General features: G+C 38.6%; 1 protein-coding gene across 1 annotated transcript in view; it reads left to right on the top strand.

The window, feature by feature from the left end:
* The window catches only part of pex1 (peroxisomal biogenesis factor 1), an 84,688-nt gene that overhangs the window by 47,001 nt on the left and 14,562 nt on the right, over positions 1–23,125 (top strand). The window contains exons 10-16 of the mRNA XM_048606415.1: positions 4,466–4,598; positions 6,209–6,305; positions 10,301–10,471; positions 11,285–11,439; positions 12,639–12,828; positions 15,601–15,767; positions 17,829–17,963. Coding sequence (XP_048462372.1) covers positions 4,466–4,598; positions 6,209–6,305; positions 10,301–10,471; positions 11,285–11,439; positions 12,639–12,828; positions 15,601–15,767; positions 17,829–17,963 — 1,048 coding nt within the window. The remainder of the gene's footprint in view (positions 1–4,465; positions 4,599–6,208; positions 6,306–10,300; positions 10,472–11,284; positions 11,440–12,638; positions 12,829–15,600; positions 15,768–17,828; positions 17,964–23,125) is intronic.

Genomic DNA, 23,125 nt, shown 5'->3' on the forward strand with positions numbered 1-23,125 from the left:
GCTTGGCCTGCTGTGTTCATCCAGCTCTACACAGTGTTATCTCAGATTCTCCAGCATCGGCAGTTCCTACTAAGTCTATACCCTAACCTTTTTTTAATTTTAAAGATAAGTGTAAGGCGTTGCATTCCAGATGCAAACCGATTGGTCAAACTACTTGACTTTAAACAAAACACAGTTTACTTTTACACTACAGTTAAAATACAGACAAAATAAAAATAAAAGAGTTGGTGAACTGTACCTATTGAAATGCTTAACAAAATAAAATAAAATATGTATATTAACTACTACTAATTAACTGTTCCAATATAGTAACATCCCATAAACACACCCTTGGCAAAGGCAAATTCAAAGTAAAATAGATTGTCTCGCACGTAATTTTAACAGCAGGAAGAGAACTGCAGCTTTTAGCTGCAACATAGAGAGGAATATGAGCTTCCACACCCACTTCAAGACCCCAGCAACTGCTGAAAGCTAAACCTAAAAATCCTGGTTCTGTGGGAGCTTGACCACCCCCATTCAAGCTGCTTCTGTTAATCCAACTTTAAAAATAAAACTCCAAGGCCTCACAAGCTGTTTACTTTATTGGCTTTCAGCATCCTGCCTGACATCTCTGTCTCAACTTTTCTTAATGAAAAAATAATAAGATAAAATACACTTCTTAAAGCCATAGTATCATCACACCTCCCCGCAAAAAAACATTAATATACAAAGGTGCCTTCATTTTTAAGAACCTTTAGTCTTACATTATTAGTACATTATAATACATATACATTGACTCTAAGCATGCAGACATTTACTACGACAGTCCATTTCAGTCATCTCTTTCCCGCCACCAAACGCCTCCGTCTTCGTTCATCACATTCGCAGCAACACATCGGCAGTTATGTTCCCTCGTCCTGCTATGTGTATAACTTTCAAATCAAATGGCTGAAATAATAAACTCCGTCTAAATCAGTCTGGAATTTTTATCATTAAATTTCTCTAAAAACTTTAAGGGGTCACAATTAGCATGTACAATTGTCTCAGACTCATTACTAGCAGTATATGTGTTCAAATGTTGCAATGTCAACACCAAACTCACAGTCTCCTCCTCAATTGTATGTTTCTGTTGATGACTATTCAATTTTCTGGAAAAATAGCCAATCACTTGTTCTATCTTCTCATCGTCTTCTTGCAAGTGTACAGCACCAACATCCACATCACATGCAACGATAGACACCTTGAATGGCTTTGAGTAATTAGATGTGGCTAACTGGGGCTGTGGTTATCACAGCTTTCAGGCTGTCAAATGCCTTCCGACATTCATTTTCTGCACTTCTTGAACAAGTCAGTCAGCGGAGCAAGCACACAGCTAAAATTCAGTATGAACTTCCAATAAAAACCGCTCCCCCAGTCCCAGGAATCATAGTACTTAACTCTTTGTAGATGTTATGAAAAAGTTCCCCAATAACCTTTGGTTTCATATCCTATGGGGCCATTGGTCCATGTCCAATGACACGGCCCAGGAACATGACTTTTGCGAACTCGCTCTTAGCCAGGTTGATCACCAAGCCTATCTCCTGAAGTTGATCGAACAATTCTGATAGATGCTCCAAATGTTCCTTCCACACGTGACTGAAAATCATCAGATCATTGATGTACATCACACAATTGCATAATCCTGAAATGGCTTTATTGGTTAGTCTTTGAAATGTGGCTGGCTCATTTTTTATACCAAATGGCATAACTTTAAACTAATACAGTCTATTCAGTGTCATGAAAGCCGAAATTTCCTTTTATCCAAAAAGAGCAAGGTACCTGCCTGTAGCATCTGAGTAGTCCAACTTCGAAATATAAATTGCTTGATCCACCTTTTCAATGCAGTCTTCCAAACATGGAGTAGGAAATGAATCAGCTTTTGTAACTGCATTAACTTTATGATAGTCTGCAGATAATCATTGGGTACCATCTAGTTTCGGCACCATTACTATGAGTGAGTTCCATTTGATGCAACTTACTTCATGCCTTCAATCTCTTTGGAACCTGTGCCAACTTTAGAGGGTTAAGTCTATAAGGGTGTTGCTTAATTTGAACAGCATTTCCTATATATACACGTCATGCATAATCAGATTAGTACTTTCCAGTTTATTCCCACATATCTCCCTATGTGATTGCAATAACTTGGGTCCTTTTGACTTTCCTCTGCAAGGTGACTCAATAATTTATCCCAATTTTTGAGAACTTCCTCTTTGTCATCTGAACTTGGTTCTTCACTCTGTTGTAACCAGTAACACATTCTGCTTTTGCATCCTTCCGGACCAAAATACCTGAGATTTCTTTCTATCTGCTGTTCTAATCAAATAATTCACCTCACTCAATTTCCTTTCGAGATGATAAGGCGCACTAAACCTTGCCTTTGAAGGTTCACCTACCACTGGGAGTACACTAACACTTTATCTCCAAGCAAAAGTTACGTATTTTTGATCTTTTTTCTGCTTCCTGATTCACCAAATGCTGTGCTACATTTAACTGTTGTCAAGCCAACTCAGCTACTCAATTTAGTCTTTCCCTAAAATTTGACACAGTCTAAATATGTGGTCTGTGAACTCTGACTCATTAGTTTCTCCTTAATTAATTCCAGCGGCCATCTCGCCTCATGTCCAAAATCTTCAAATGGACTGTATTTAGTTGATTCATGAGTTTCATCCCTAATTGCAAGAAGTACAAATAGAATTCTATGATCCCAATCCTCTGGACAGTCTTGACAGTAAGCCGTCAACATGGTCTTTAAAATTTGATGCCACCGTTTTCCTTGCAGTTCTAGATGATACGCGGTAGATTTGAATTGTTTTATTCCTAAGCTATCCATAACTTCCTTGAATCATTATGGTATAAAATTTGACCCTTGATCTGATCGTATTTCTGTAGGTAGTCCATATTTAGTTTTAAAAAAAAAATAAATAAATTTGGGTAAGTCTTCTACAATCCTTTTAGCTGTGATACTGCGTAATGGAATGACCTCTCCAAGTCTAGTATGGTCAACAAATACTGATTCCCACTTTTGTTTTAGGTAGGGGTCCATGCAATCAATTAAGACTCTCTCGTAAGAGGTTCCTCAAATGCAGGAATGGGTATTAAGGCTGCTGATTTTATCACTACCTGAGGTTTTCCAATTAGCTAACACGTATGATGTGTCTGGCAAATTCAACTACATCCTTATGCAGTCCAGGCCAATAAAAATGTTTTTGTATTTTGGCTTGTGTTTCTCTTAGTCCCAAATGTCGTCCTACTGGTAATTCATGTGCTACCTGCTGCACTTCCTTTCTATAACCCACTGTTAATACAACTTGGTGAATGTCTGCCGAATTCTCATCTGCCTGAATACGCGATGGTCTATATTTTCTCATCAAGACTTTTAAGATAATAACATTATGGGATACATTGAGGTTCTTCTGTGTATGTGTCTTGATACAGCTGCTTTAGTTTTTCATCTTTCTGTTGTAATTCAGCTAATTTCTCTGAACTAAAAATATCCACTTTGTCTTCCTCCTGTTCTTTTTTTTTCTCACCCATTTGATCAAACACAGTTTCTGATAATTGAACTTGAACTTCCTTACCTTTGTTCTTTGATTTCTCCTTCTGTTTTCACTTGTGACTTTGCGTCCTTGTTACCACACATTCAAGAAAAATCCCAGGATATACTTCCTGTAACACTTCAGTTGCCTGATTTTCCACTGACTTTTCAACCACAGTAGGCACCACTCCTAACTGTGATCCAGCTGTATCATTACCAAGGATAAACTGTATTTCAGAACTAGGAATTTCTCTATTACTGCAATCACCACTTTTCACCTGACTCTCCAACTTCATTTTTGCATAAAGGAACACTGCTCTTCTCGGCATGAATTCCATATATTACAACCTTTTCTGGTAATACTTGTTCTGAATTACATATCTCCTCATCTCTTGCCATGAAAGATTGACTTGCTCTGGCATCTCTTAAAATCTTAATTTCTTTACCTATTCCTTCTGGCATAGATTAGTTAACCGTATCCATGCAAGTAAATTCTTTGAAGAGATCCGGTGCTTTCTTCTCCCTGATCAGGTTGTACATGATGTTGCAGCTTTTTAGCTTCCACAGTGCTTTCCTTTACCACTTCAACAAAACTCATCGGCTTATCCTGGTTTGGCTTGAGGAGGGGTTACCAGACCTGAAACATCAAGTCTGATTTCTCTGCATGGATGCTGCCAGACCTGAGCTTTTCCAGCAACTTCTGTTTTTGTTTCTGATTTACAGCATCCGCAGCTCGTTTGGTTTTTATTGTTTTTCTAATGTAGTTAAAGAATACACTTTTGAGAGAATTTTGTCATCTTATCCATTAAGATACTTAGTGGGTTGATCTGTATATGGATGTTTGCAATAAATGATTTTGTTTTATTTCCTAATTTAGCCATGTAGCTGTATTATAATTGTACTGTGTTGCAGAGGCGTTCACGAACTTGCTGTGTCAACTTTTGAGCACATCTCTCTGAGCCTTTTGGGCCACCCACTTTCATGGGAAGTTGCCTCAGTTGCAAAGGGTCTCCAAAGTGGAGCAGTTCTTCTTACAGGAGTAAAGGTATCCAGCCAACAAATTTTTCAAGCATTCTTAAGTTCCTATTGCTAAACTGTCACATATTTTGTATTCGAAAGAAATTATATACAATGCTAGATTGCTGTAAATATGAATCAATATGTGCATCACAGAGTTGAGTACCTGGGATGTCCCAAATGTTGAATGTAATGTTCAATATCTCCTTAATGAGATTTGAGAATAAACAAAAAAACCGAAGGAATGACGAGCAAATAGATTAGTGTTAAATTAAATATAGAAAGAAAAATAAAGGTAGGGCGAAAGATTTGATTCAGAGAAAGAAGAATGAAAGAGCAAGTAAAAAATGAAGTTGAATTAAAGCTTCATACATAAAAACCCTCCCCACATCACTCTGGTGTGCACTCCACTCCTTGGGCACAGGCACAATCCAACCCCTTCGGGCAGTCCCTATTCCAGCTCCGATTGCGCTTCGCTGGAACCTCATGTGCTCCCTCGTTGTTGTGATGATGCTTGTAATCTCAAATTAGGGACTGAAGTAATAGGTAGTTGGCATGCTTATTGCAATTCGTTCCTTGATCAGTATCTCCAAATCTTGTAAATTTATTGAAGTAAGTCTACCAGGCATGAAATTGTGCAGCTGCACCTGACTGTCCTTCATCTTTCCTCCAGATTAATCCTTTCTTTTGATTCTTTTTAATTTGGTCCCAATCAGAGATCTACTCTTCTTGCTTATGCTGTCTTTGAAAACTTACAGGCAAATAATGACATAGCAGAGCTCTCAGACATGAAATACATTAAGTTTTTTTGTGTCCTACTCTGAAAAGAAGATTTCGTTAAGTGGCTGGAGATATTAAAATTCTGTGGGATGCATTCCTGGTCCCAAGAAAAATGAGCTCCCAAATGGATGCTGCTAGTAATTGGAGTTTATCCATTGTCTTTGGGTCAAGCTCACTCTCATGCCTTCCAAATTTCGGTTGCTGGAGCCAGTCATCTAGGTAACATTGTACTTTAGACTTTAAGCTTCATCTTAATTGATTATTTAGACTATAATTGTCAGCCTTATTCAGGGACTCTGTAATTATTTCTGATTTGCAGTTGGAATGTAATATTTTGTATTCTCTGATTAGACTTCTCACTCTGCAGCTCTGCTTCTAGTCTTCTCATTGCATCATTATGCTCTGCATTAAGGAATATTTTATCTTGCTAGTCCATTGCTCAATTTGCAAAAAGCACAGTGGAGAGTTTGTGACGGATTCTTAAGACTTAACAGTTCAAAACATTTTTTAATCTAACCTAGGTATTTAGGCAGACAGGATAGTTACAGGTAGAATGAAAGTAGCAGTTTCTCTTTGTGATTTTCACTGGCTGTGCATACCTGTATATCACAAGCTGGAATTTTACAACAGATCATTCGTTTCATCTTTGCCAGCTCTGGGTCCTTCATTTACACATCTTGTTAACTTACTTGTTAAAGATTGAGGAATCTGAATAGTCTTTTTAAAAAAAAGTGCCTTCAAAGAATACCTTATACTTGAAGTGAATTTCTGTGTTTCTGTGGTTAAGAAATAATTAAGCATCTTGGATCTCTATCATTTAATAAAAACATATGGTTTTGGAAATTTAACTTATTTCAGGGCAGTGGGAAAACTACTTTAGCAAAAGCCATTTGCAGAGAGGCATCAGACAAACTCGAAGCACACGTGGAAGTTATTGACTGTAAAGCCTTGCGAGGTAAGAATAACTTAAATTGCAATGCACTTACGTACCTTCACACATTTCTCTCCCTCCTTTGGAGAATAATAGGGATGTGGTATGGGAATACCTGGGCTGATTATCAGCTCATTGAATCATGTCATGAACCCTGTTTTGGCCAACATGACCTGGCATGTGAATTGAACCCAGAATTTCTGGCACAGAGGACTGAATGCTACCACTGCACCACAAAACTCGTGATACCAATAGCAACTAAGGATTAAAAGTTTGCATTCTTCAATAGAAGAAAAATCTTCTAAAGGTACAAAATATGCTTCAAAATATTTTCAATTGAAATGGAGAAATAACGGCCTTAATATTTAGCCTTGAAATCTTTTAAACATCATGATTAATTAGACATCTGGACATGCCATCACCCATTTAATTTTTGTTGGGAAATGTCAAAACAAGACAATTTCTCACCCAGGCAAGAACTGGTCCAGTTCTCTTTTGGAGTTCGACTGTCGGTATTTTCTACGTAGGCAACTGATTTCGTTAGTCCACCAACCTATTGGAAAACATGCATATATCTAAATTAATAACAGCAGTGGGACATTCATCCCCTTGAGCCTGCTTTGTCAAATAATAAGATCATAGCTGGTCTACTTGTGACTTCGGCTCCACTTACCAGCATACCCTCTGACTCCAAAGAAGTCAGAATGTATGAACATGATCCCGGTCTTCCCCAACCATCAACAGAAACATGATCTAGCCTTTTAAACATTTTATACAGTTTATCAAATAACCCAGAGTTCTGTGCTTCTCTAAAATGAATATGCCAGTATGTTTTAAGTATATCAGGGTATCTAAAAGCATTTAATATTCAAATTATCTTTGTGCTCCTCCAGCTCTTCCGAAATCTTTACCCACTTAGATTAGTGGATCAAAAGTAGACTGTATTTTTGCTATTCGTTTAACAAATTTATTTCATTAGCTTCATTTTACACCTAAGCAGGGGAGAATAGTCAATACATTTCCTTTTATTCATTTGTGGGATGTGGGCGTCGCTGGCTGGCCAGCATTTCTTGCCCATCCCTAGTTGCCCTTGAGAAGATGGTGGTGAGCTGCCTTTTTGAACCGCTGCGATCCTCCTGCTGTGGGTTGATCCACAATGCTATTAGGGAGGGAATTCCAGGATTTTGACTGAGCGACAGCGAAGGAACGCGATATATTTCCAAGTCAGGATGGTGAGTGACTTGGAGGAGAACTTGGAGATGATGGTGTTCCCATATATCTGCTGCCCTTCTCCTTCTAGATGGAAGTGGTCATGGGTTTGGACGGTGATGTCTGAGGATCTTTGGTGAATTTCTGCAGTGCATCTTGTAGATAGTACACACTGCTGCTACTGAGCGTCGGTGGTGGAGGGAGTGAATGCTTGTAGATGTAGTGCCAATCAAGTGGGCTGCTTTGTCCTGGATGGTGTCAAGCTTCTTGAGTGTTGATGGGGCTGCACTCATCCAGGCAAGTGGGGAATATTCCATCACACTCCTGACTTGCACCTTATAGATGGTGGACAGGCTTTGGGGAGTCGGGAGGTGAGTTACTTGCTGCAGTATTCCCAGCTTCTGGCCTGCTCTTGTAGCCACACTGTTAATGTAGTGAGTCCATTTGAGTTTCTGGTCAATGGTAACCCCCAGGATGTTGATAGCGGGAGATTTAGTGATGGTAACACCGTTGAATGTCATGGGGCGGTGGTTAGATCGTCTCTTATTGGTGATGGTCATAGCCTGGCATTTGTGTGGCATGAATGTCACTTGCCACTTGTCAGGCCAAGCCTGGATATTGTCCAGATCTTGTTGCATGTGAACATGGACTGCTTCAGTATCTGAGGAGTCACGAATGGTGCTGAACATTGTGCAATCATCGGCGAACGTCCCCAATTCTGACCTTGTGATGAAGGGAAGGTCCTTGATGAAGCAGCTGAAGATGGTTGGGCCTAGGACACTACCCTGAGGAACATGCAAAAAAGTAAAATGAACAGAAGCAATTGCAGTAAATTCTGTCAAAACCAGCTTTCTAAAATTTAGTTGTCCAAAAGCTGCAATTTCTTAGAATGTGCCATGCATTTTTAGTACTTCATTCAATTAAAATCAACTTAACTATACATTTCAGTTGCAATCTCCGCCTCTTGCACACTCGTCCTATCCCCCTGCTTCAAGCAACCCTTTACTGCTCACGACCAGGATTGGTCTGAAATGACAATTGGCCAAAGTCCCTGAGCTGAAATCAGGGAAACTCCAAAATCCGGCACAGCCTTTGTCTCAAAACATAAGTGCCAGGACTTTCAGCCTGTCCCAGCATCTCATCAGAGAGGTAGCGTTTAAAACAATTTCGGAGAAACTGACAATGTACACCCAAACAGATGTTGGTATAGAATTAGTTTTAAAATAGAGCACGTTTTGTTTGAACTGGCGTGTGATAAACCAGCAAAAATTATATACCTGAAATACTGTAAGTTTACTATATTATCGTGGTCTCCGCAATGTCCAGCTAGTCAGTTGAGGGTGCGAGTGAGAAGGCTGTCTGCTGGGAAGTTTTATTTAGGGCAAAGTTGCTTTTTTAATTGTGATTTATGCTGTAAATAAAGTACCACAGTGTGTATACCCCCTGCATTACATTTCCATTAATTAGTGTGTGTTTGGACAGTGATTATGTGGACCTCTTGATCAGCTGGAATATTTTGATCAACTGGTACGCTCCTGGTTCCATAGCTGCTGGTTAATAAAACGTTTGCTGTATTAACAATTATTTCATTCAATTAGTGACTCATTGCCTTAATTAAGTTGCTATGACCTCACGATTCTTGCCAAACCAGCCACAGTCGGAAAATCTCCATAAGGGGATTTGTCCCTGCTCTGTTACAACCAGAGCTCCCCAAGATTCTCTTCTTGGTCCCTTACTCATTCTTAACTGTATTTTTAAGCTCTTGGTAAAATCATTTGTGACACAGGGTCTGGTTCCACTTGTAGATGATACACAGCTCCATGTCTTCCATCATCTGTCAGACCTCCCCTCATCCTGTGCTATTAAAACAGTCTGACATTCAGTCCTGGACAGGACACAACCTTCTCCATTTTATTATGTGTAGATCAAATCCATTGTCTTCAGTTCCTGCAACAACTTCATGTAATTGTTGTTGATTCATCTTTCCCATTTGATTGAGTTGAACTTCCAGCCAATGTCTTTTCTATCACACAAGCAACCGCTTCAATCTCATGTCACCTATCTGCATCTCCACTATTGAAGTTTTCAGCTGGTCTTTTACATCTCTAGACACGATTATTCTAGTACTTTCCCACCAATTTCCCAGCTTTCATGCTTCACTGTCTGTTAATTTGCTGTCCCACATCTAAATTCTGGTCAGTCATTATTTATTTGCTGACCACTGTATCTAAGTCACTCAGCAGTTGCAATCAGCCATGTGTTTAAATCCTGAAGGACATTGCCACTCCCTATACATACAAGTGCATGAGGTCCTGTAAGAACTATGTTCTTCTGACTCTGACCTCTGTATCCTGTTTTCTTTACCCCACCGTTGTTAGCTATGCCTTCAATTAGTAATGCCCATCATTTGGAATATGTTGTTTCAAAAACGTTCCTTAAGGTCATCTATATTTTTAGCCTAAATGTGTCTCTGAAACATCTTTGGTTATTGTCAAAGGAGCTATATAATATTATATTGTATATAAAATAACACAGAAATATCTTGTTTGTGTTTGCATGATTGACTTATTTTCATGAATCAGTATGAAACATCTGGAATCATGCTTTTTCTTTTCTGATGCTTTATTTTCATTAGGGTGGGCTCACATAGTGCTAGTGTATAGAAAGCTGTTAAATGTTTTTTTAAAACAATAATATTACATTTTATATGCTTATAGAATTGAATCAAAGGTGATGATTTGGGCATATGTGTTGAAGGGAGAAGTGAGTATGTCTGAAATTGTAAGATTTGAATTTGTTTTTTTATCTAGGTAAAAGGGCCGAAAATATCCGTAGGAAATGGGAAGATGCTTTTGCAGAGGCAGCATGGAGACAACCTTCAGTTGTTCTGTTGGATGACTTGGATCACATTACTGGAGCTGTCTCTACTCCAGAACATGAACACAGTGCTGAAGCTGTTCTTAGCAAACAGCTTTCTCAAAGTAATTACTTGGATTTGAAACTTTTATGGTCTATAGGTACCAGGCCAGTAACATCAAATAGGATCATTCTATTGTAAAACCGGAAAACCATGGTATGCATTCATGAGGTTTAGAGGGATATGCACCAAAAGCAGGCAAGTGGGACTACTTCAGGAAAATTGGTTGGCATACACAAAGGGTCTTTTTCCATGCTGTATGACTGTATGATTTATTGGAAATAAATTGTATCTAATTTATTTGATTGAAAAATTTATAAAATTTTTGCCACTATCTTTGAGCAATTAGATTTATGAGAGTAATTGGTAGTGAATGTGGACATAGAATATTGGAAACCTTTTTCGTGCAGTGTGCCCATTACTGCTTTGCTGTCTTTATAGTTGATGCCAAATTTGGAAATACTATTATTGTTGGGATACGAATATTGTAAATCGATGCCTCTGGTGGACTGAGATGACTGAACAAATAGAATTTTCAATTTCACCAGTACTTGAACAAGTTTTTGACTTGCAGAATATTTTAAAATTGAGCAATGTTAGTAGTCATGAAGGGAAAACAAATTGGGCAACATATGAAAATATGTTTGAGCTACTCCATGTAAATGTAAAAACAAACTGGTAGGGATTTAACTGGCAATTCTTATTGTGATTAGAAAATGTGTTCTTTGCAATCTTCTGGATAATTTTGTGCACCAAATGATTTTATTAATAATTTGGACTACAAAGATATACTATGTTTGTATATTTAGTATTGGATTTTGAAAATGTCTGAATTTATTGCATGCTCACAAAGAAACCTGTGCAATTTTTTTTTTAGCTTTGAAGTATTTGATTGCTGTGGCAGTTTCACAAGGGAGTCTAATTGCATTAGTAGCCACCAGCATTTCTGAATACACTCTGCATCCCTCTCTCATTTGTGCGGAAGGATCCCGCATATTTCAATGCATTAAGGGTATTTCACCTCCAAACCAGGTAAATCTATTTCCCTAAATTAAATCACATTGCATTGTTATTTGAACCATAGAACTGAAATTTCGTTGTAAATTTTCTGTTTATTTAGTGTAATTTTGGTAATAGTTTTCAATTATTAACAAGCTTAAAAAATACTAAGGCAAACTAGTTCTAATATTTTGAAGGTTTAATACTTCAGGTTCTTTTGAGCTCTGAAAATGTGCTTTCAGATGTCTCAAATTGTAAAGCACCTGTGTTTGTCTGATACAGGGGAGTATTGAATATGCCCACTTGAAATGCACTGATCTGTTTAAAAACTAATTGAAGATTAGAACTAAGGGAAAGTGAAGGGATATTTGCTATCTCCATTTCTCTTCCATGCTGCTGAATACTGATTCATTTTCTAGTTGTAATGTTCTTTGAAGAAATAGAAACTCTCTATTTTTCCCTCAAAGCGATTGAGTTCTGTTACAATCAAGGGAGTTGTTCTGAGATGAGCCTAAGGTGACTTTTAAACTGGTACTGCAATTACTTGGAGGGAAGTGGAGACCAAAACTACTGCATTAAAGCCTCTCTGCTCCTACGATGCTGCTTGGCCTGCTGTGTTCATCCAGCCCTGCACCTTGTTGTCTTGCATTAAACTTTCTGTTTTTATCTTTTTGAAGAGGTGGCCTGTAATAGTTTTGTTTATTTTGGAATTATACCTGTGTTTTTTTCATAATAGTTATTCACCTTTTCCTTAAAATAGGTGGTCTTTGTGTATGACCATAAATTAATACTCATACTGTTTGTGACTTTATTATGTTCCTGAACATTACTTGTTTGGGTTAAGAAATACTGAATTTTGTGGAAATGCGGTTTACAAAGTTCATGTTTGAAATTGGTAAGTATATGGAAATATATGTATCACAGAGGCAGCATAGTGGCTCAGTGGTTAGCACTGCTGCCTGTCAGTACCAAGGACCCCAGCTTTGATTCCACCCTCTGGCAACTGTCTGCGTGGAGTTGGCACACACTGTCCAAAGATGTGCAGGTGAGGTGTCTTGGCCATGTAGTAGATTTGACATGGGAAATACAGGATTACAGGGATAGCGTTGGGGGAGGTAGGTCTGGTGGGATGCTTTTCAGAGGGTCGGTGTGGACTCGATGGGCCAAATAGCCTGTTTCCATGCCATGTAGGGATTCTGTGATTCTATGAGTGATATTTCTTTGGTTACCAGGATCAGCGAGTGCAACTCTTAACCTCTGTAATTCAAAATAAAACGATTATTCCATTGAAGACATTAAAAAACATTGACCTTCAAAAACTGGCTAAAGCAACCGAAGGCTTTGTAGCAAGAGATTTTGTCATGCTGATGGAACGAGCTGTGCACTCGCATTTATTGACTAGTAAGAGCAACAAAGGACAAGGTATGGCTATAAATGTGGACATAAATGGCAGTAGCATAAATTACATTACCGTTAACAAATTGTACCTTACTAGAATGTTGTATGAAGTTAATCTGATACCTTTCTCGCAATTTTAATTTAGAATCATTATTTTCTATAACTGCAAGTACTGTGTAACTTGATACATAATTCAACTACAATAGGTTCAGGTTTTGTTATCTTTGTCATTTTATTTGTTGTCCAAATATTATAGTCTTAAATCAATGTATTTAAAAACATTAAATATTTATAACATTTTTATAAAAAAAAAATAGCTGCCTGAAGCTCTTGTTATATTGTTGCTCATTGTTATGAAGAATGCAATCCTATTTTTAATGAAAATTGTACAATCAAGCTTTGGCATTCTTACCATTTTTCATTTCTCTCTCCTCATTTCTTTGTGCCTAGAATATAGGAGCATGAGCAGGCCATTTGGTCTTTTCAGTCTCTGAATAATATAGTCATTATTCACCTCTAACTATTTCACCTGAGGCCTTTGAAAGTGCATGAACCTTTGCATGTGTTATACTCCCCAAATGATCATTAGTAGTTGGTAAAATGTTCCTCACCTAGCCTTGTGGCATTGACTGGCGAACTCTCTCAAAGCAGGATGAGCCCTAGTGTAGTTCTCCATCTGTGGTAAATTAACTGATCTTGGTTGGGAGCTAATTGTTTAGGGACACTTGTGGTGCCATGGGAAGTGTCCCTAACTCTGAAAGGAGATCTGGGTTCAAGTTCCACCAATTCCCAGAGGTGTGTATTAATATTGCTGAACAGGTTGATTAGTAAAAACAAAATGGAAGAGCATTGTTGTTAGCCTAATCACCCCTCAGTTTAAAGAGGAACATTGATTAGGGCTCCACACAAAATTGTCCACGTACATGTGTGTTTCAGATGACTGCAGGGAGACTTTTGATTACATGCCCTCCAATTGAAATGTCTGCTGATATTTTTGCATATTAAGAGACCAAATGAATGAGTAATTTGCTAATGATCTATCTACAAGTTAGTATTTAACTAGTCTTTTAAAAATATAGTGTCATTGCCACTGAAATCGCTGATAATTATCTCAGATTGTGGTATTATTACATGCACGCATTGGCAATTTGTTTTGTACTTCAACTTTAATTTATCTTTTTAATATTTCTACCTTCATGATTTGTTTTTTAATCAGATAAAATACAGTTATAGTCTGCATACTGTGTGAACTACTGCATTTTGGTGGTAAGAATGAGGAGAGGCAATATAAATTAAGTGGTGTGGTAATTTTAAAGTGAGTGCAGCAGCCCAGAGACTGTAATGTATACTGTTATCAAACAAGATTACAGATCAAGACGAGCAGGCTGTCCATTCCTTTTTTTTTATAAAAAAAAGGCTAACTCTATAAACAGTATTGAGTGCCAAAGTAAGTAAATTATTAATATACATGTTTTCAATAACTGAATGGATGCCGTAATGCAAATAGGAAGCTGAAGTTAATATATGCTGGCCTAGGCACTGATCCCTGCATCTGATGAATGAATTTTTAAAAAATATAAACATAATTGTTGCTGGTTGGGTTTTCCTGGTCTCAAAGGTCAGTCATAAAAGAGAGACAAGATGTGTGAGCTTGCAAAAAGTTTTTACTTTTATGGTACCCCATCATGTGTCAGAAGGATCAAGAGTGCTGTAATGCCGGCCCACCCTTCAAGAAAACCTTTGGCCTGCCTACTGCTGAATGTGGGCTCCATTGTGCATGCTTCCATCCTTCATATACTGTTTCAAAAATTATCCTTTCCTTCCGATATTCCTAAGTGGTACAGGATTGCGACTTTATATCACTGGTTTCCATGTCTGATGGTTGGTTAGCCTATCAATTTGACTGCTGTTGGGCAGAAATCAATGCAAAAAATGTTCAATTTGACATTTACTAGTTGTCTAGCCTTGTGGGGTTTTCCTAAAATCTGTCCCCACTTCTCTGTGTATTTTACTGTTGAAGATTGCAAGAGCAAGGAAGTTATGCTAAGTTTTGGCATTCTTAATAAAATGTGGAGTATTGTACCCAATTTTTTGAGCACCACATCTTACTAAGAATGCCAAAACTGGAATGGTAGTTGTGGCCTGATTGGAGAAGCAGAGTTTCTTCCTTTAGACCAATATTAGTTAAAGGTGACTTGATTATGCTGTTCAGAACTATCAACTATTTTATTAGATTAAATTACGAGAAATAGAATTCTGGTGCACAAATTTAGAGATGACAGATTTAAAGTAATTGGAAAGAACTGGAGGTGAGAAGGATGGTAGGAAAACAGAGATTTACAAAGAGAATTGGATAAGTATTTGAAGGGAAAAAATTGCAGGACTACAGGGAAAGAATAGAGAGATGGAGCTAAACATATGGACTGATCTTCAGAAATGTAACAAAGCACATGTTATGGTAGTGTATTATTGGAGAAGAGAAACAAGTGCTGTTGAAATAAATTTATCATGAAAATTCAAAGGGTTAATATTTTTTATTTTGAGAAAGTAGCAAATCCTATTTAATTCTGAGTAATATAATTTGAACTCTGTCTTCCATGAAAGTAACTGCATGACAAAGGCTAATTCATTTCCAGTACCTGTGTAAGGGTAATAGTAAACTGTTTAAATCCCAAAGGGAATAAGTACCACTAATCAATTGTAAATTCATATCCTATTTGCTAATTGGAAGACAAGTTATTTAATGCCTAGCTTCTGAAATTCAAAAATAAGCATTTTGTGATTTTCTATTTGCAGATCTATGTTTGACAACATTGGATTTCCATCAGGCGCTCAAGGGATTTACACCTACTTCTTTAAGAAATGCTAACCTACACAAACCGAAAGATTTGGGTTGGGATAAAGTGGGAGGGCTGCAGGAAGTAAAGCAAATTCTTATGGACACCATACAGTTATCTGTCAAGGTACGAGATCAAACTGTTGTGCAATGGCTGACTACTGATTGTAATATCCATTGGTGAAAATCTGTGCTACAGCTCTTTAAGCAACAACATATTGCATTGATATAACACCTTCAACACAGAAGAGCATTCTAAAGTGCTTCACGGGCGTATAAGTCATAACTAAACATCAAGTCAAAGGAGGAGTGTTAAAGAGTAACCAAAGTATCGTCAGTTATTTGGATATGTCTCACGGACGCAAAGGAGGTACAGGGAAGGCATTTTAGAACTTGCAACTAAATAACAGAAGGAATGACTATTAATGACAGAACATAGATTTTGGATATTTCAAGAATCTGTCAAGGCTCTTGAGGAAGGATTCCATAGCAGTTTACTGTCTGATAGACCGCAGGACTCTGTTCAGGATGTGACTCCAGCAGAGATCCTGAAGCAAAATATTTTTGACCCTGTTAGAATTGGAGCCAGTAACTGTCTGTGTAAAAGTTTAAAAACAAAGTCTCAAGAGAAAGATGTTTCAAAGTGATCCAAACTGGCTTTAACTCAACACCCACACTCTGGCTCACACCAGTGAACTTTTCACCAGCTACAGAAACCAGTATTCTGGTGAAAGATTTAAAAGGGACCTTAGGGTCAACTTATTCACACAGAGGGTGGGTTGTATGTGGAATGAACTACCAGAGGAAGTGGTACGTGCGGGTACAGTTAGAACAGTTAAGACATTTGGATAGTTACATGAATAGGAATGGTTTAGAGGGCTATGGGCCAAATGCAGGCAAGTGGGATTAGTTTAATTTCAGGAACTTGGTTAGTATGGACACATTGGACTGAAGGGTCTATTTCTGTACTGTATGACTGAATACACAATTCCTGGACAGCTGTAGCATGGACATATGAAAGGCAAAGTCAAGAAAAAATTTGACAAAGAAGATGGGAATCTATTTGAGCTGGTTATTGAGCTGAAGTATATGGAGGGTTAAAGATGCAAGGGTAATCTGGGTATCATCAGATAACTTAAATCTGTGTGACAGATGTGCATGAGGATTTTGGTAGGTAACAAACGAGATATGACAATGTACTGCTCTAGATATATAAAAAGAGAGATTTGTATCAGTGTATATCTTTTCTCTATTCCGTCTTTTTTTTCGTAGTTGACAATGTTGAAAGCTTTCAGTTAATTGTGAACATATTAAGTATTTAAAAGTAAAAAAGTGGAAATGAGAGAAATTTGCTGTGCTTCTGCTAAAGATCAGAAAAGTTCAAAGATGATATCATTGTTAGCTTCATAGCACCCTGGAAATTTTATTTTTCTGAATTGGATAATATATATGACTTCCCTAATTTTAAACAGTTTCAGTTAAAAACTATAACTTGCAGTTATATTGCACTTTTATAATTGTAAAACATCTCGAGTATTTCTCAGAAGCAGAATCATACAAAATAAATTGATATGCAGCCAAGAAAGCGAGACATGCTGAGTATCAAAAATTTGATTCAAGAAGTAAGTTTAAAGATGTATCTTAAGGAAGAGGAGGGACAGAAATGGAGAGGTTTAGAGGGGAAATTCAGTGCTTGGGAATCAGGCAGCTGAAGAGAGTTGCCAGTTCTGAGAAGGCAAAAATTGGGAATGCCAGTGAGGGCTGAATTGGAGGAAGGGTTGTAGAGCTATAGGAGTTTGCAGAGATGGGTTTTGCTGATTCCATGAAAAGATTTAAACAGAGCGATTAGAGTATTACACTTGAGGGCTTGGTGCACCGCAAACCAATCTGTCAGTGTGGGTATAGGATGACTGCTGATTGCAGAGAAAATTCGAAGAAATTAACAGAGCACAAATTGTAAACATTAAAGCATCCATATGAAAATATATCTTGAGAGTGATGACCTCTAATGCCTGGTTCATATAGGTTTTTGAGGAATGTTACAGTCAAGGATGCAAAGATAATTTAGCAAGAATGTTGTTGTGTTTTCCCTGTAGCAATGCATAAATTAAAATCTCTGAAGGAAATACATAATATACTTATCAAAATTATGGAGTCATGAGAAACATTTGACACTTTATCCTTTCAGTACCCACAGCTGTTTGCTAAACTACCTATACGACTGCAGTCTGGAATCCTGTTGTATGGGGCACCAGGAACTGGAAAGACATTACTAGCAAGTGTTGTCGCCAGAGAAAGTGGAATTAACTTTATCAGTATTAAGGTATGATAACTTCTCAATTCAGTTCACATTTCTGTTTGTTATTGCCGTGAATGTAATTTTGAAAGAAATTATGCTGATGGTTCAGTGATGGTAATGTTTCCACTTTGCTGGCTTGCTTAGAACATTTTTGAATTTTTTTGTTTGCTCATTTAATTTCTGTATCAAATTCCAAATAACCAGAGGTTAATGATAATCAAAGAATGTGGGTTACCCGCAGTTGAATTGAATTGTTGACTACACTATTTGAGAAGCAGATTAAAAAAACTAATATCTTAAACTTTAAATTTAATATACTTGTGTTTAAATCTCTCAGTGGTTTTGTTCTCCCTCTGTAACCTCCAAACCTACATTCCTTTTTTCCCCTGAGCATTCTTTATACTGATTCTAACATCTTCTGTGCACTTCCTCACCATTGGCGTCCACCAAATGCGGATCTGTACTCTATCCTCTAAAACCCTTCAGCCTCTCTATCTCTTTGTCACTTGTCCTTTAAGACTTAAAACCCACCTCTTAAAGTAATCTTTTGGTTAATCCATCTTTCATCTCTGTCTTCCTTTACATCACAGTGCTTTGAGACAAATTTCTGCTTTTTCATTTATTTGCTGCTAGGATGTGGGTAAGTTTGGCAAGGCCAACATTTATTGCCCATCTCTCATTGCCCTTGAGATCATGGTAAGCCACCATCTTGAACTCATGCTGTTATTACGGTGTTAATACATCCACAATGTAGTTAAGGAATGAGACCTGGAGCCTGAAGTAACAGAAGAGCTAGAGGAGTGGGGTCAGGCCATTGAGAATTCAGGAGCAAGGGAACTGAGTGGGCTGGGGCCAGACAAATAGGCCCAGAATTCTGTCTGATGTAACCTGTTCTCAGCATTTTTATTTAGTCATCCATAAGTCACCGGTTTTACTGACTACACCAGAATTTATTATCCATCCCTAATTCCACTTGAGCTGGTGGTGGTGTGCTGCCGTCTTGAATTGCTCAATCCGTCGGGCTTAGGTACATCCAAAGTGTAGTCGGAGATTTTCCAGAATTTTGATCCAGCGACAGTGACGAAACAGAAATTCAAAGTAAGGATGAAGTGTAACTTTGAAATTAACTTATAAGGTGGTAGAGGTCACAGACTTGGAAGTTGTTGTTATAAAGCTTTGTTGTTGCTGCGGTGCACCTTGTAAACGCTTGGCGTTGTTGCCATTATGTGTCAATGATGAATGAACTGCCAATCAAGTGGGTGTTTGTCCTTGATGGTGTCTATCTTCTTTAGTGTTGGAGGTGCAGTCATCTAGGCAAATTAGAAGTATTCCTTCATACTCCTGACTTGTACCTTGTAGATAATGAGTAGGCTTTTGGGAGTCAGGAGATGAGTTACTTTCCGCTGAATTCCATGCTTCTGACCTACTTTTGCAGCCACAGCATTTATAAATATTTTAGTCAACCTGATGGGATGTGTTACAACAAAGGGTAGGTGGAACTTAAATCCAGACTTTCTGACCAAGAGGTAGGGTCATTACGACTGCATCACAAAAGCCCTATTAAACAAACGTAGTCACAAAATTCAAACCTGCACAGAGAAGCCCCAGCAGAACGTAATCCGTTGCCTTAACCATTCAACTATGACTACCAGCCAAGCAAACAGTACCTGGTATTCTTGAATGATGCCCCCTGCCCCAAGTACTAACTAGGCCTGAGTCTGTTTAGCTTCCAAGATCAGACATTTTCAGACAAATGTGGCCATAGCTTCACAGCATTGACATGGCTAGTCCAGTTCAGTTTCAGTAATCCTAAGTGTGTTGATGAAGGGGAATTCAACCAAAGTAATGCCTTTGAATGCCAACTGGGATTGGTGAGATTTTCTCTCATTGAAATGGTCATACTTGCCACTTAACAGCCCAATCCTGAGTGTTGTCTAATTATTGCTGAATGTGGGCATGTGCCATGTCATTGGGAGCTACAAATAGAAACAATAACTCTGCAACTATTAGTGAGTATCCCATCTGCCTCAAGACTTCACAATGTAGGGAATGCCATTACTGAACCAGTTAAGGATGAATGGGCCTAGGACACTACCTTTAGGAACTCCTCCAGCAATGTTGTGGTCCTGAAATGTTTGGTCTCCAACAATTATGACCATCTTCCTGTGTGGTATGTAACTGCAGCCAGTGGAGAGATTTCCCCTGATGCTCAATGATTTAATTCTGCTTACAGGTTCCTCATGCTTCATCAAATGCTACCTTGATGTCAAGAGCAGTCACCCTCATCTGAAATATAGTTCTTGTCCACATCTGAATCAAGACTTTATAGTATTTTGGAGCTGAGTGGCTGTGACAGTACTCAAACTGACTCTTGGTGACCAGATTCTCAATGAGTCAGTGCTGCTTGATAGTACTAACAACATCCTTCCATCACATTACTGATGACTGAGGGATTAGACTGACACAATAGTAACTAGGCAGACTTGATTCTACCTTTCTTGCCATGGTATTGACTGTTCTCAATGGTCCATGTTTCAGCACTTTAGCAAAGTCGACAGCATTTGTACCCTATACTGGCTATCAAATGGAACAGATTGAATTGTTTGGTATCTGTGATGCTGTGGACACCTGGTGAAGACCAATATGGATATTTCATGCAACACTTCAGGCTTTCATATCCTTCAGTCTTGTCTGTTGCACCTGCATACTGGGCTGTGCCAACATTCAGGATGGAAGTGTTCCTGAAGCAACCAGCTCCTGTTGATTAATTGACCATCACCGTTCAGTTGGATTGGCTATGCTTTGATTTGATCTATACCATCCAGCTTCTGTTGTTTAGCATGTGTATTGTCCTGTGTGATACTATACCTCATTTTTAGGTATGCCAGGCATGGCAAGAGCTTTGACAATAATTAAACCACTCCTGATTCTTTGGTCTGATTGTAATAGTAGTGAGGAATATGCTGGGCTATAAGATGATAGATTGATTGCCTACAGTACCTCACTGATGCCCACTTGAGCTGTCATATCTGATATGAATTTATCCCTTTGGTATGGTGGTAATTGGAGGAAATCCTCATTGTGAAGACAAGATTTCAACCTCTTGAGGACTGTGCAGTGGACACTGCTGCCAATACTGTCATGTACTGGTGACGGATAAATTGATGAAGACAGGTTAAATAGGTTCTTCCCTTCATATTTTGATTCTCTCCACACTTGCAGCAGTTCTCTCTGACAGTTTTGTCCTTCAAAAGAATGGAGAATAATAATGCTACTCAGTCACTTTAGATGGTGGTCTTTCATGTCCCCTAGCCAGAGTACATGGTGTCCTTGATTTTCTCTGTGCTTTTCTAAATGGTGTTCAATTTGGAGGAGTACTAATTTATCAGCTGACAGAGAGTGGTAAGTGATAATTGGAAGGTGGGTTTCCTTGCCCATGTCTGACCTATTGCCATGAGAGTTGATGAGATGTCGGCTCCTAGAATCGTTCCTTCCTGATTTCCAATAACTGTGTGTATGCCTCTTGTTGGTCTGTCCTGCAAGTGGGACAGGACATTACTATGCAGTGGTGTTGGAGGAATTCAGGATCTTGCTGTAAGGTATATTTCCAGGTTTGATCATATCAGGCTGTTATTGACTAGTCTGTGAGACAGCTTCCCCGATTTTGACAGAAATTCCCAGATGTTACTGAAGAGGACTGTGCAGGTCCAAATAGCGATGCATGTGCCCTATGTCCTATCTGATAGTTTAGCGAAGTTGCTGTAGGGTGATCAATCATGTTTTATTATTATTTTACTTTACTGTTGTGGCATGCTGTGCAATTTCAGAATGAAATTCTGTTCCGGGAGCCTACATCTCATCGACTCTTACAGCATCAGGTCAGACATGGGCAAGGAAGCCTCCTTCCAATTACCACTTACCAACCGCGCCCCCCGCTTCTGCTGAGGTGGTATTGAAGCATGAGTCACATGTAGGCCAGTCTGGGTTAGGATGGCAGGCTTCCTTCCCAAAAGGATGGCAATTTAGTCGATTCATGACCATCATACCTGGAAAGATCTTATTTATTTCCAGACTTACTGAAATAATTTTAAGTTTCTCCAGTCCCTGTGGTGTGTTATGAACCTGTACCTCTTGATAATTAGTTCAGTCTTTTGGCATATTCGTTCAGTAACTTTGCCAGTATGATATTATTCCCTTTTATTTAACAGGTATTTAAGTACATGTTTCAAAAGGTGGAGGAGAAAATATGTTGCTTGTCTAGAAATTGGCATTCCATAATCAGCCATTAACTAAAGAACTTTTGTTTCGACAGTACTTTTCATGAGCTTAGTGTTCCAAAGCATTTTACAGCCAATTAAGTATTTTTGCAGCGTTGTTACTCTTGTAGGAAGCAGAAAAGTTAACTTGCACACAGGATGATCCAACAAATAGACTCGGGCCCCTTAAAGATCAGCACAGCCACCTATGTATGGATCTGTAGGAGATGGGGAAGATACTAAATGAGTATTTTGCATTAGGGTTTACTGAGGAGAAGCGTATGGAAGATACAGAACTTGGGGAAACAAATAGCTACATCTTGAAAAATGTCCATACTACACAGGAGGAGGTGCTGGACAGCTTAAAACACGTAAAGGTGGATAAATCCCTGGACCTGATCAGGTGTACCCTAGAACTGCGTGGGAAGTTAGGGTAGTGGTTACTGGGCCTCTTGCTGAGATATTTGTACCATCGATAGCAAACCTCCAGTCTTCTGGCACTTCACCTGTGGCTAACTAGTGCCACTATTTAAGAAAGATGATAAGGAAAAGCCGGGGACCTACAGACTGGTGAGCCCGACATCGGTGGTAGGCAGTTTGTTGGAGGGGATCCTGAAGGACAGGATTTACATGTATTTGGAAAGGCAAGCACTGATTAGGGATAGTCAACATGGTTGTGCGTGGGAAATCCTGTACCACTAACTTAATTGAGTTTTTTGGAGAAATAACGAACAGGATTGACAAAGGCAGAGTGGAGGACATGACTTATATTGTCTTCAGTAAGGCGTTTGACAAGGTTCCTCATGATAGACTGGTTAGCAAGGTTAGATCACATGGAATACAGGGAGAACTAGTCATTTGGATACAAAACTGACTTGAAGGTAGAAGATGGAGGGTGGTGATGGAGGGTTGCTTTTCAGAGTAGAGGCC

The sequence above is a fragment of the Rhincodon typus genome, chromosome 2, assembly GCF_021869965.1.
Source record: "Rhincodon typus isolate 14 chromosome 2, sRhiTyp1.1, whole genome shotgun sequence".
NCBI lineage: Eukaryota > Metazoa > Chordata > Chondrichthyes > Orectolobiformes > Rhincodontidae > Rhincodon > Rhincodon typus.